This window comes from Microcaecilia unicolor, chromosome 2 (genome assembly GCF_901765095.1).
Source record: "Microcaecilia unicolor chromosome 2, aMicUni1.1, whole genome shotgun sequence".
NCBI classification, from domain to species: Eukaryota; Metazoa; Chordata; class Amphibia; order Gymnophiona; family Siphonopidae; genus Microcaecilia; species Microcaecilia unicolor.
The window spans coordinates 344606386-344620545 of NC_044032.1; the positions used below are offsets into that span (position 1 = coordinate 344606386).

Here is a 14160-nt window from a genome sequence, read left to right on the forward strand (position 1 = left end):
CACTGAGTTGAACTCAGACTGTTTGTTCTATAAGTTTTCCTAGAAATGGGATGTTACTTGGATACTGGCCGGTAACTTTCAAGTTTGTCCTGGTCAAGGTTATTCTTTAACAAAGGACGCACCACTGCCCTTTTTAATGCTGTTGGTAGTTGCCCATTAGAAAGAGAAGAGTTCACAATTTTTGTGGCGCCTTCTATGAGGCCCATATTTGCCTGCTGCACTATCTTTTAGATGTACTGGCACAGGCTATCCCCTCGGTTTGGTAGACTGGAGAAAGGGTCAGTCTGCTGACAGAAATGGTGGATTGCTGCCTTGTCAAATCTGAACTTGCTGAGGTACTTCTCATCAGTGAGATTTGTGAATTGGGTCCTGGGCATATATATCCTCTGGTAAAACTGTCTCCTCCAGGCATGCTGTTCCATGCATGCCTGCAGCAGCATGGTCTGCACAGACCGGCTATTGAGATCAGTCGTATTGACCATTCTGTTCTTTCCACCAGCACGCAGATGTGCTGCATAATGGCAGTCCAGACACACTGATATACACAGGAACACTCACTGTATGACAGACAGGGACACAGGTGCAGAAACACATACAGACACAAAATGGTAAGTGTGGAGGGGGGGGGGGGGGGTAAAGGGTCAGAGATTTGATATATTGCCTTTCTGTTGTACAACCAAAGTGGTTTACATTTATTATACATAGGAAATTTTTTTGTCCCTAGTGGGCTCACAATCTAGGTTTTGCACCTGGGGCAGTGGAGGGTTATGTGACTTGCCCAAGGTCACAAGCAGCCATAGTGGGAATTGAGCTCAGTTCCCCAGGGTCTCAGCTCACTACACTATCCATTAGGCTACTACTCCACTCCCCTCTGGACCTATCTTTGAGCTGAAAACTTAGGAGCCCAGGAGAAGATGTTCAAAGGGGTTTACATGAGCAAGAGAAACTTCTGCCCACTGAAACCCTGATCAGTGGGCTGGGCCGTCCTTGACGTTCAGAGCTGCTGAATATGCCCTCTGAGTGTTGTGGCTCTGTGAAGTTAATGCTGGAGCAATCCATGGGTGAAGTAGTGGGGAGGAGCCAGCAGTTATGTGGGCATTGGCCATATCCAGTGCTGGTGGCCTCATAGCTAACCAGGCAAGTAGGACTGCACAAAAGACAGTCCTAACTTTGCCCCATTAGCTAAGGGGGTGCCAGCAGTGAATATCGACTAGTACCCACATAATTTCAGTGTGCAGCTCAACCAAACATTCAATGCCAGTGGCTGGACATAGCCTGATGTTGAATATTTGGGTTAGATTCAGCCTGTGGCAGTCAGTGGCTTTAAAACTGCTGACTGCCACGAGCTGAATATTAGGGAGGGGGAACTTATTTCTTTTTTTCATTTTTTTTAAATATCCAGCCCTTATCCAGATATTTCATCATCAGCCACAATCCAGATAGTGATGCTGAAAAGAGTGTGTATCAACAACTTGGAAAGCTAAAGGTGGACAAAGCCATGGGACCCGGACGGGATCACCCCAGAATATTGAGGGAGCTCAGAGAGGTTCTGGCGGGTCCTCTTAAGATTTGTTTAATAAATCCTTGGAGACGGGAGAGGTTCCGAGGGATTGAAGAACGGCGGATGTGGTCCCTCTTCACAAAAGTGGTGATAGGGAAGAAGCTGGAAACTACAGGCTGGTAAGCCTCACTTCGGTTATTGGAAAAGTAATGGAAGCGATGCTGAAGGAAAGGATAGTGAATTTCCTGGAAGCCAATAAGTTGCTGGATCCGAGACAACATGGTTTTACAGAGGGAAATCATGCAAACGAATCTCATTGAATTCTTTGATTGGGTAACTGGAGAATTGAATCATCGACATGTTATAGACGTAATCTACTTAGATTTTAGCAAAGCTTTTGACACGGTTCCCCACAGGAGGCTCTTAAATAAACTTGATGGGCTGAAGATAGGTCCCGAAGTGGTGAACTGGATTAGGAACTGGTTGACGGACAGACGACAGAGGGTGGTGGTAAACGGAGTTCGCTCGGAGGAGGGAAAGGTGAGTAATGGAGTGCCTCAGGGATCGGTGCTGGGGCCGATTTCTGTTCAATATATTTGTGAGTGACATTGCCGAAGGGTTAGAAGGTAAAGTTTGCCTATTTGCAGATGATACTAAGATTTGCAACAGTGTGGACACCTGGGAGGGAGTGGAAAGCATGAAAAAGGATCTGAGGAAGCTAGAAGAATGGTCTAAGGTTTGGCAATTAAATTCAATGCGAAGAAATGCAAAGTGATGCACTTAGGGAGTAGAAACCAAGAGAGACTTATGTGTTAGGCGGTGAGAGTCTGATAGGTACTGAGGGGGAGAGGGATCTTGGTGTGATAGTATCCGAGGATCTGAAGGCAACGAAACAGTGTGACAAGGCAGTGGCCGTAGCGAGAAGGTTGCTAGGCTGTATAGAGAGAGGTATGATCAGCAGAAGAAAGGAAGTGTTGATGCCCCTGTACAAGTCGTTGGTGAGGCCCCACCTGGAGTATTGTGTTCAGTTTTGGAGGGCCGTACCTTGCGAAGGATGTTTAAAAAAATGGAAGCAGTGCAAAGAAAAGCTACGAGAATGGTACGGGATTTGCGTTCCAAGATGTATGAAGAGAGACTTGCTGACCTGAACATGTTATACCCTGGAGGAAGGAGGAACAGGGGTGATATGATACAGACGTTCAAATATTTGAAAGGTATTAATCCGCAATCAAGTCTTTTCCGGAGATGGGAAGGCAGTAGAACGAGAGGACATGAATGTGATTGAAGGGGGGCAGACTCAAGAAAGATGTCAGGAAGTATTTTTTTTCACGGAGAGGGTGGTGGATGCTTGGAATGCCCTCCTGCGGGAGATGGTGGAGATGAAAATGGTAACGGAATTCAAACATGCGTGGGATATGCATAAGGAATCCTGTGCAAAAGGAATGGATCCTCAGAAGCTTAGCCGAAATTGGGTGGCGGAGCAGGTAGGGGAAGAGGGGTTGGTGGTTGGGAGGCGGAGATAGTGGAGGGCAGAACTTATACGGTCTATGCCAGAGCCGGTGATGGGAGGCGGGGACTGGTGGTTGGGAGGCGGGAAGTACTGCTGGGGCAGACTTGTACGGTCTGTGCCCGAATAAGGCAGGTACAAATCAAGGTAAGGTATACACATATGAGTTTGTCTTGGTGGGCAGACTGGATGGACCATGCAGGTCTTTTTCTGCCGTCATCTACTATGTTACTATCCAGATATTATTTGACCACCACTGCCAGTGTTTAAAAATACCACTGACCGCAGAAGATTAATATTTATTTACCTATATATTTCTAAACTAAAGGTGAGGAATGAATTTGATCAATTCTAATCCAGTTGTGATAATGCAAGCTCCATGGGATAAATGGTGGAAGAGTTTAGACGAGCAGAAAGTTTCCTGCCTTCTGAAACCCTGATTAGCAGGCCAAGTGTAGATATTCAAGGTTCATTTATTTGATTATCCACTTAGAAAGAACCATCAAAGCGGTGTACAATAAAATTCCATGAATCAGAAAAGAACTCCAATATTCATAAAGAAAAGAAAGATATAGAAAGTATCATCCAGCCACTGTGCTTCCATACCCCCAGCATATGATCATACCAATTTGAATAAATTGTCTTAAGAGCCTTTTAAAATTTTAACAAAGAAGGTTCCATGCGTAAAGCTACAGGAAGGTCATTCCCAATGTAAGTCCACCATACTAAACACTGATTCACGAAAAACATTCAAGTTAATTTATCAAAAGGAAGGAACAACTAACTGAGTTTGCTGAACAGAGCTAGTCTTGGAATATAGGGAATTAGATAATGTGAAAGAAATTGCGGTGAATCTGTATGATTAATTTTATGAACCAAAATTTTGTGTTCTATAACAGTCAATCAGTAACCATTGTTCAGCTTTTAGAAGTGGTGTCACATGGTCATATTTTTTGGCCTGAAATATCAACTTAACTGCAACATTCTGTATTGGTTGAAGCCTCTTCATTTCCCTTTGCCTAAGTCCTCTAAGAGAGCATTCAGTAATCCAATTGCAACAGCACTTAACCAGTTAGTTTCAGGATAGTCTGGATGTTTGTTGGGCCACGGGTTGAGGGGATGTTGCTACGGCATGCTTTTATTTGTTATTAAATTTTCTTTTTTTAAATAAATTTTATTGAAGTTTTCAATAACAAAATGCAATAAAACAAAGTGAAAAAACTCTTGGTTTACAACAACTTGAGAATTAGAAGTACATTCAATCCAGTGTCATTGAAGATGTACAATAAACAATGGCAATTAAGTTATCAATGGTAAAACAGTTGAAATGTAATTCAGAAAGAACTCTGTTAAATATGTGTTCATGGAACCTTCCCATTTAACATCATTTGTTGCCTCTAAAGAGCTGAAGGAGTGTAATTGTTTAAATTCCCTGTCCACCTAGGTGTTATTTTACCTTAAAAAATTCATTTTACCTTAATTTTCCTCCTTATTAGTGATCATGGAATCCAATATAATGTGGACTTGAGTGTTATTATATATGTCTTATTATATTACATTTATTGTTTGATTGTTATAACACTTTTTTTGATCAAGTGTAAATTCTTGAAATATTGATTTAAATTTATAAAAAAAAAAAAAGAACTTAAAATGAAATGTTTAAAATAAATAAGTAGCTGGATAAAGAGAAATAAGAGGGGGGAGGAGAAAAAATAAAGAATAAGGATGAGGAAGTGGCTACTGCAAGACAATGAGACGGAAGGGAAAGCAATATTTAAGAACCAGTAATAGAACTCGTTAAATAATGTTCTAGAGCCATTAATTTTCAACCTTTCCTGTCAAGTGCCTGTCAATCACCGCTCAGGCACTTGACAGGAAAGGTTGGTATTTTATACTGAGCAGCAAAAATACTGCCATATTGTAATGCGGAATGAATTTGCATGCTCTTTACTTTGAGCATGCCATGGTAATTTTTCAGCACTAGTTTCGCAGTAGTATTTCACAAGACATGGATCTCTAATTCTAACAAATGTGTTCAAATAAGTGAACAAAAGTGTCTCACAATTCCAAGAACTAAGGGGCCCTTTTACAAAGGCGGTAGGCTCTATGCGCATGCAGCATGCACCAAAACAAGACTACTGCCAGGCTAGTTTGCCCCCTTGGTGGTAATTTTGGATTTGGTGTTCGCCCATAATGCCCTGACAAATTATGTTTTTAATTTCCTACCTTGTGCTGCGTTTCCGGCGTTATTTGTCAGTTGGTGTGTGCCAACCGATCACTGCACATGTAGTGTGTTAGCCCTTACCACTAGATCAATGGATGGTGTTAAGGGTTCAGGCCATAAATAGGCACTGCTGGTTTTAATTTTATCACAGGCCCTTTTTCCGGCCCTTTCTCCCAGACGCGGTAAAAACTGACCTGGCACGCACCAAATACACGTGCCCACACTACCATAGGCCACCTTTTGCCACACTGTAGTAAAAGGACACCTAAGTGCTTATCCTACCCTCCAAACTGTAGCATAGTATCCATACAATATTTCACTTTTTCATGTGATTACAGCTAAAAGTGGGAAGCATATTTCAGCTCCTCATGTTGAAGCATGATCAAAGCAATCAATGATGCTCATTTTCAAAAGAAAAAAAACGTCCTAAAAGTGGCATAAATCTGCATTTGGACATTTTTATCACAAAAACGTCCAAACTGGTATTTTCAAAACCAATTTTTAGACTTTTTTTCTATGAAGTCCATCAGAAGTGAGTTCAAATCACAAGGGGGCATGTCAGAGGTGTGGTAAGGGCTGGATCTGGGCGTTCCTAACACTTGGATGTTTTTCTGTCATAATAGAACAAAACAAAAACATCCAGGGCTATAAGTTGGACATTTTGGTCTAGACCTATTTTGTTAACGAATATGCCACAAAAAGTGTCCTAAATAACCAGATGACCACTGCAGGAATAAAGGAATGACGCCCCCTTACTCCTTCAATGGTCACTCATCCCCTCCCACCCTGCGAAATGTAAATGAAACGGTACATACCAGCCTCTATGACAGCTTCAGATGTTATGGCCAGTCCTACTAGAGCAGCAAACAGGTTCCTGGAACAGCCTAGTGGTGGGTGCTGTGCACTGTAGAGAAGGTGACCCAAGCCCATAATCCATTCTATTACACTTGTAGTGGAAACTGTCAGCCCCCCACCCCCCAAAAAAACTAAACCTACTGTACGCACATATAGGTGACACCTGCAGGCATAAGGCCTATTGTAGTGGTATATAGTTGGGTACAGTAGATTTTTCTTAGGTTTTGAAGGGTTCACCATACAATATAAGGGAATAATAGTGAGATGTGTACCTGTGACCTTTTATGTGAAGTCCACTACAGTGCCCCCTAGAATGCCCGCCCCACTGTTCTGCTGGGATGTCTTTGTGGCCAGTCTACTAGGAACGCTGGTCCCTCCTACGTCCCAATGGCTTGATTTTGTGAGTTTTTCACTTGGACTTTTATTTTTTTAATGGTCCAAAAAGATAGATGTACTAAGCACAACAACATTTAGGAAATGGTCAGTTTTCAAAGAAAAAAGATAGATGTTGTTATGGTTTGAAAATGGTCATTTTCACTACTTGATTTTTGGATGTTTTTAGCAAAACGTCCAAAGTCGTATTTACACGTCATATCGAAAATGCCCCTCCATGTTAATGATGATGTGTAATACATAGGCTTATTTCTTCTCTCCATATTGTGATTTGTAAGGAACTGGACAGATTTCTGAGCTGAACACAATAAAGCCACTTTCTATAGCTGGAGCATACCTGATTGACATTTGTTATGTAGTGCATGTTTTCCAAGGTTTTGGATTCTTACAGTAGACATGGTAAGACTTGTCCATATCAGAAATGTAAGACATTTGATAAGTGCTTCTCAAATGGTTTGATGAAATGAAAAGTAAAAATGGCCAAACAAAATCCTTTGAGTATGTGGTAAGATCATATTTACAGCACAGGTTGGAATTCGTTGGTTGGTCATACTCCTTTTATTTAGTGCTGTTATTTATTTATGCTGCTTTAATTATATATTTTATATCTTTTTACCCTTTTTTTCTATAGGTTCTAAGGGTGTCTCTATGGAGCATGCAAGTAAATTCTCTTATCTGAATGATACCCACTGCTTTAATTCTATAAACAATTACATGGCAAGTCAAAGCGAAGAAGAAGAACCAGAAAGAGGAAAAGAGACAGAAAGTCCTGCAAAAAGCCTAAGAAAGCGAAGATCTTTCTTACAGACAAACTATACCTCGCAGGTTACATTTCCCTTTTCACCCTCCTGCTCTTTAGTTACCATTGAAAAAGAGCCCTGCTTGTCCTCACGCTCTTACTCTCCAACCATTTCTTCCTTGCAAAGCACTGAGGGAGAGCCTGCACTCCTGGAAACCAAACCACTCGCCCACCCCACACACTGGAAAGAAACCAAAAATAAAACTCTACCTCCAGCTTGATGGAAATGGAGCCCGACACCATGGAAACCAAATCAGTGACTGATGCTGTTGTTCATTCAATTACAGCTGTCCGTGTCACCGGTCAACAAGAAAGTAAGCCAGCCTCTTATTATGAAGCTGATGTAGAGGACAACAAAAATCTTTGTAATCCTCTGTGTCTGTCAGACCAAAAGAGGCGAAGAAGTTGTTCTGAAGTAACGTCATGGCTGGAAAGTATCACTTCGAACAGTCAGAAAGAACAGGTTGAAGTAAATAGGAGGAATATTTCTCAACACAGTCATCCACTTTGTGAAACCGATAACTCCATGACGAGTATAGTAAAAAATGAACAGAAAAGGAGGGAAAATAGAACACGTAATGCGAAAGCACAAGATGGACCAGAGTTCTATCACATACTTGATAATGTAAGTCAGACAGAGGTTTTAAGTCCTTGTGTTGAAGTGTCTTTTGTTCCAGTGACACAGGGTAGAAGCAGACAGTTAGTGTATCCAGAAGCAGCTTCCTCTATACCTGAGAGCAAACAGAGTGAGCAAAGAGTGACTTCTGTTGAAACAGAAAAAACAGAACAACGTTATAAACAAAGGTGGTAACGCTTTATTTCAAGAAAGAGGCTGCAAAAACCTACAGATGAATCTTCTAGAGAGGCTGAGGGTAAGAAATACCCTGGTTTCTCTAATACTGAGTTGCGTTTTGATGTAAACAGTATTTCTGGCATACTTGCTTGCTTTTCCATGATGTCTGCACTTAAAGAAAATAAAAGTCACAAAGCATCATATTTTAACAGTCAGCAAACAGGTTCAGTGCAAAGAGGTGAAGGAGAGCCTCTTGGAAAGCACTGACTCTGATGTCCTGGTTTTGGGTGAAGCTCTACCTGAAGTTGACGGCCAGTATTTGCCCATAAGCTCAGAATCTTTTCAGAACATGTATAATCCTCCAGAGTCCCCTAATAGCCAAATTGTAAAGGATACATCGTCTCTGCGTGTAGAGTTTAATGATGACCAGGTTTGGTTACACACTACTCCTCTGTCGAAACAAGAGAGGACACTACAGAGAAATCAGCAGCCTCTCTTGGAACTATTACACCGTTTTTTGCACCATAGTAATATTTCAGGAGCCACAAGAGAAGATCCTTCAGTTCATTCTAAACAGTCATTCTTCTGCTTCAATCATAATAGAGACAAAAATAGTTCTGCAAGCAACAGTATGGACAGCTCTTTGGATTTTACAAGCATTAAAAGCGTAACGGTTCCAAAAGAGAGGGTGGAGAAGTGCAGTTGTCATTTGTCTTATGCTACCTGTTTCCGTGGCCTTGACGCAGAGGTAGATGGTGAAAATGTAAATTCTGAAGAAAATATATCACCGTCACTACCAATGACAGTTCCACCTTCTTCAGTAAGCTTATCATCCATTAACTTGAGCCCTTTCAGCCTGCACAGTCCCAATATGAACTCTGAATTGCAGGCAGATGAAAGTGTTACGAGATCAGAAACCCACTTCAAAGCTCTGAGTCAGTTACAGGATAGAACATTTAACCTGCCAGCTGATTTTAACCAGTTACAAGATAATATACAAGCGTTAAAAAAATTATAGAGGAATTTTCAGGCAATGGATTGAAGCATCTGCAGGACAAATGTGCATTGCAGTTTTCTGAAGAGAAATATACACTGTGCGCTGAATCTCGGAAGCTGATATCCAGTTGTCAGAAGGTTATCAGCAGGAAGCAGTCCCCTGAACTGATGCAAGACACAGTCCAGGAGACCTTCCAGAACCTGCTTCAGCTGACCAGAGCATGCTTCCAGTTCGTAGACTGTGGCTGCTGCATGAGCAGGCAGGCCGAGGTTCTCTCAGATCTCAAAGCTGTTGTTTGCACCTACAATGAATTTGTACAGGCTGCCAGTGAGACTTGTGGGAAAGGCTGCCAGGATCTAAGCTTTCAGCTTTTGTCTCACCAGTGCATTGCCCTTACTGCTGCAGTGTTCTGCCTTACACAGCAGTTCAGGACATGAGCATCACCAAAAATTACCTCAAAGTCTATTATACCAAAAGGTGATTTAGAGTTTGAAAAGTGATTAGTGTCTGTTAGCTCATGTTAACTCTGTAAGGGTAATTCTATAAAGATGCCATGAACACACTTATTTAGCTCTGATTCCATTAAAAAAAAAGTAGGTACCTACTTTTCTTTAGAAATTACTAGCATAGCCTGGTAAATACGCATGAGCCCTTAGGCCAACCATAGAGCTGGTGTAAATGCTCATGTTTAGATTGGAGAGCTACACATTTAAATTATAATATTCTCCGAGGACAAGCAGGCTGCTTGTTCTCACTGATGGGTGACGTCCACGGCAGCCCCTCCAATCGGAATCTTCACTAGCAAAAGCCTTTGCTAGCCCTTGCGCGCCGATGCGCACCGCGCATGCGCGGCCGTCTTCCCGCCCGAAACCGGCTCGTGCCGGCCAGTCTTCTTTTGTCCGCGCTCGGTACGGTCGTGTTACGCCGTTCGCGCCCCTTAAGTTGACCTCACGCATCTCTTTTGACTTTTCGCTACGAAAAAAAAAAAAAAGGATTTCGGAAGAAGACCTTTTCGGTCTTTTTCCCTTTCCTCTATTTTCAGTTTTTGCCCCATTAAGTTTCTTTTCGTCTTCGGGGTACGCCCTTTTGAGGCCTCGGGTTGAATTTTTTTCTCCCCCTCTTTTTGGTGCCTACCGCAATTACGAGTTTTGATTTCGCCGGCGTGATTTTTCCGCCCATGTCATCGAAGTCTCCCAGCGGCTTCAAGAAGTGTACCCAGTGCCGGGTACTGTCGCTCACTGACAGGCACGCGTTGTGTCTTCAGTGTCTGGGGGCTGGGCACCGCCCGCAGGCCTGTAGTCTGTGCGCCCTTTTACAAAAGCGGACTCAGGTAGCGAGATTGGCCCAGTGGAAAGTTTTGTTCTTGGGCTCTTTGTCGGCATCGGCACTGGGAGTATCGAGTGCATCGACGTCGACAGCGTCCAGATCTCCGTCCTCGGCCGCGACTGCATCGAGTGCATCGAGGCATCGACCCTCTGCATCGGGGCTGAGACATCGGAAGGCTGCGTCGGCGTCAGTGGTACCGGGACCTCCACTTGCTCTGTCGTCGGACAGTGGTGCTTCGACTGGAGTGCAGGTGAGGGCTGTCCATTCCCCTGCTGGTGGCGGTGAGCCTTCGGGTGGGTCTCCCCCTACCCTGAGGGCTCCTGCGGTACAGCCCCCCCCCCCCCCGAGACCGACCTTCTTCGGCCTCGGCCCCGAGGAAGCGACGGCTGGATTCTACGTCCTCCTCGTCGGTGCCGGGAAGCTCCGGTGACATGCTTCGTCCCAAAAAGTCGAAGAAGCATCGACACAGGTCTCCTTCCCGCATCGGTACCGACAGCTCTGGGTCGCCGAGGGAGTCGGCACCCAGTAGGCATCAGCACCGAGAGGACCGCTCACCCTCTGTTCAAGAGGTGTCGATGCGCTCCACTATGGACAGCCCGGAACAGCCTCCACGCCCGGAACAGACTCTGACATCGACACCTGCATTGGCTTCCACGTCTTTCTCCACAGCCGCTCTGCACGAGAGTCTCCGGGCCATTCTCCCAGAGATTCTGGGAGAGCTGTTGCGCCCTTCCCCTCCGGTACCGGGGGTGCTTGCGCCACCGGTACCGTCGAGTGAGGCGCCGGCTGGCCCCTTGCCCGGGGTGAGGTCACCGACATCGGTGCCGCGTGCGGTACCGACTGCGGTCGCCTCCCAGGAAGGCTCCCCGACGACGTCGGGGGAGCTTCGCCGGTGCGGACGCGGGAGTCTACCTCTCGTCGCTCACACCGTGGCCGTGGTTCCACGGAGTCGAGCCGGGCTCGGCTTCAGACACAGGTCCGTGAACTTGTGTCTGATACCGATGGTGAGGCCTCGTGGGAAGAGGAGGAGGACATCAGATATTTCTCTGACGAGGAGTCTGAGGGCCTTCCTTCTGATCCCACTCCCTCCCCTGAAAGGCAGCTTTCTCCTCCCGAGAGTCTGTCTTTTGCGGCCTTTGTCCAGGAGATGTCTACAGCCATCCCCTTCCCGGTGGTTGTGGAGGACGAGCCCAGGGCTGAAATGTTTGAGCTCCTGGACTATCCTTCTCCACCTAAGGAAGCGTCCACAGTACCCATGCATCATGTCCTCAAAAAGACATTGCTGGCGAACTGGACCAACCATTAAGTAATCCCCACATTCCCAAGAAGATCGAGTCCCAGTACCGGATCCATGGGGACCCAGAGCTGATGCGCACTCAGTTGCCTCACGACTCTGGAGTTGTGGATTTGGCCCTAAAGAAGGCTAAGAGTTCTAGGGAGCATGCTTCGGCGCCCCCGGGCAAGGACTCTAGAACCTTAGACTCCTTTGGGAGGAAGGCCTACCATTCTTCTATGCTCGTGGCCAAAATCCAGTCCTACCAGCTCTACACGAGCATACATATGCGGAATAATGTGCGGCAGCTGGCGGGCTTGGTGGATAAGCTCCCTCCTGAGCAAGCCAAGCCATTTCAGGAGGTGGTCAGGCAGCTGAAGGCGTGCAGAAAATTCCTGGCCAGAGGGGTGTACGACACCTTTGATGTTGCTTCCAGGGCCGCTGCTCAAGGTGTGGTGATGCGCAGACTCTCATGGCTGCGTGCCTCCGACCTGGAGAATAGGATCCAGCAGCGGATTGCGGACTCGCCTTGCCATGCGGATAATATTTTTGGAGAGAAGGTCGAACAGGTGGTAGAGCAGCTCCACCAGCGGGATACCGCTTTCGACAAGTTCTCCCGCCGGCAACCTTCAGCTTCTACCTCTACAGGTAGACGTTTCTATGGGGGAAGGAAGACTGTTCCCTACTCTTCTGGTAAGCGTAGGTACAATCCTCCTTCTCGACAGCCTGCGGTACAGGCTAAGCCCCAGCGCGCTCGCTCTCGTCAGCAGCGTGCGCCTCAGCAAGGTCCCTCGGCTCCCCAGCAAAAGCAAGGGACAAGCTTTTGACTGGCTCCAGCAGAGCATAACCGACATCCAAGTGTCAGTGCCAGGCGACCTGCCGGTCGGAGGGAGGTTGAAAGTTTTTCACCAAAGGTGGCCTCTCATAACCTCCGATCAGTGGGTTCTTCAAATAGTCTGGCAAGGATACACCCTCAATTTGGCCTCCAAACCTCCAAATTGGCCACTGGGAGCTCAGTCTTACAGCTTCCAACACAAGCAGGTACTTGCAGAGGAACTCTCTGCACTTCTCAGCGCCAATGCGGTCGAGCCCGTGCCATCCGGGCAGGAAGGGCTGGGATTCTATTCCAGGTACTTCCTTGTGGAAAAGAAAACAGGGGGGATGCGTCCCATCCTAGACCTAAGGGCCCTGAACAAATATCTGGTCAAGGAAAAGTTCAGGATGCTTTCCCTGGGCACCCTTCTCCCCATGATTCAGGAAAACGATTGGCTATGCTCTCTGGACTTGAAGGACGCCTACACGCACATCCCGATACTGCCAGCTCACAGACAGTATCTGCGATTTCAGCTGGGCACACGTCACTTCCAGTACTGTGTGCTACCCTTTGGGCTCGCCTCTGCGCCCAGAGTGTTCACGAAGTGCTTGGCTGTAGTAGCAGCGGCACTTCGCAGGCTGGGGGTACACATGTTCCCATATCTCGACGATTGGCTGGTGAAGAACACATCCGAGGCAGGAGCTCTACAGTCCATGCAGATGACTATTCGCCTCCTGGAGCTACTGGGGTTTGTGATAAATTATCCAAAGTCCCATCTTCTCCCACTGCAGAGACTCGAATTCATAGGAGCTCTGCTGGATTCTTGGACGGCTCGTGCCTATCTCCCAGAGGCGAGAGCCAACAACTTGTTGTCCCTTGTCTCGCAGGTGCGAGCGTCCCAGCAGATCACAGCTCGGCAGATGTTGAGATTGCTGGGCCACATGGCCTCCACAGTTCATGTGACTCCCATGGCCCGCCTTCACATGAGATCTGCTCAATGGACCCTAGCTTCCCAGTGGTTTCAGGCTGCTGGGGATCTAGAAGATGTGATCCACCTGTCCACGAGTTTTCTCAAATTCCTGTATTGGTGGACGATTTGGTCCAATTTGACTCTGGGACGTCTTTTCCAAATTCCTCAGCCACAAAAAGTGCTGACTACGGTGGGGAGCTCATGTCGATGGGCTTCACACCCAAGGAAGCTGGTCCCTCCAGGAACGCGATCTGCAGATCAATCTCCTGGAGTTACGAGCGGTCTGGAATGCTCTGAAGGCTTTCAGAGATCGGTTGTCCCACCAAATTATCCAAATTCAGACAGACAACCAGGTTGCCATGTATTACATCAACAAGCAGGGGGGCACCGGATCTCGCCCCCTGTGTCAGGAAGCCGTCAGCATGTGGCTCTGGGCTCGCCGTCACGGCATGGTGCTCCAAGCCACATACCTAGCAGGCGTAAACAACAGTCTGGCCACAGGTTGAGCAGGATCATGCAACCTCACGAGTGGTCGCTCAACTCCCGAGTGGTGCGCCAGATCTTCCAAGTGTGGGGCACCCTCTTGGTGGATCTCTTCGCATCTCGAGCCAACCACAAGGTCCCTCAGTTCTGTTCCAGGCTTCAGGCCCACGGCAGACTGGCATCGGATGCCTTCCTCCTGGACTGGGGGGAAGGTCTACTGTATGC

At 46.3% G+C, this 14160-nt stretch overlaps 1 protein-coding gene across 1 annotated transcript in view; it reads left to right on the forward strand.

Annotated features, from left to right (window-relative positions):
* The window catches only part of FRMPD1 (FERM and PDZ domain containing 1), a 360497-nt gene extending 350886 nt beyond the window's left edge, over positions 1–9611 (forward strand). The window contains 6 exon segments of the mRNA XM_030194418.1: positions 7112–7480; positions 7483–8062; positions 8064–8125; positions 8128–8323; positions 8325–9067; positions 9070–9611. Of these exon segments, the coding sequence (XP_030050278.1) occupies positions 7112–7480; positions 7483–8062; positions 8064–8125; positions 8128–8323; positions 8325–9067; positions 9070–9506 (2387 nt within the window). The 3' untranslated portion in view covers positions 9507–9611.
* The last annotated feature ends 4549 nt before the right edge of the window (positions 9612–14160 follow it).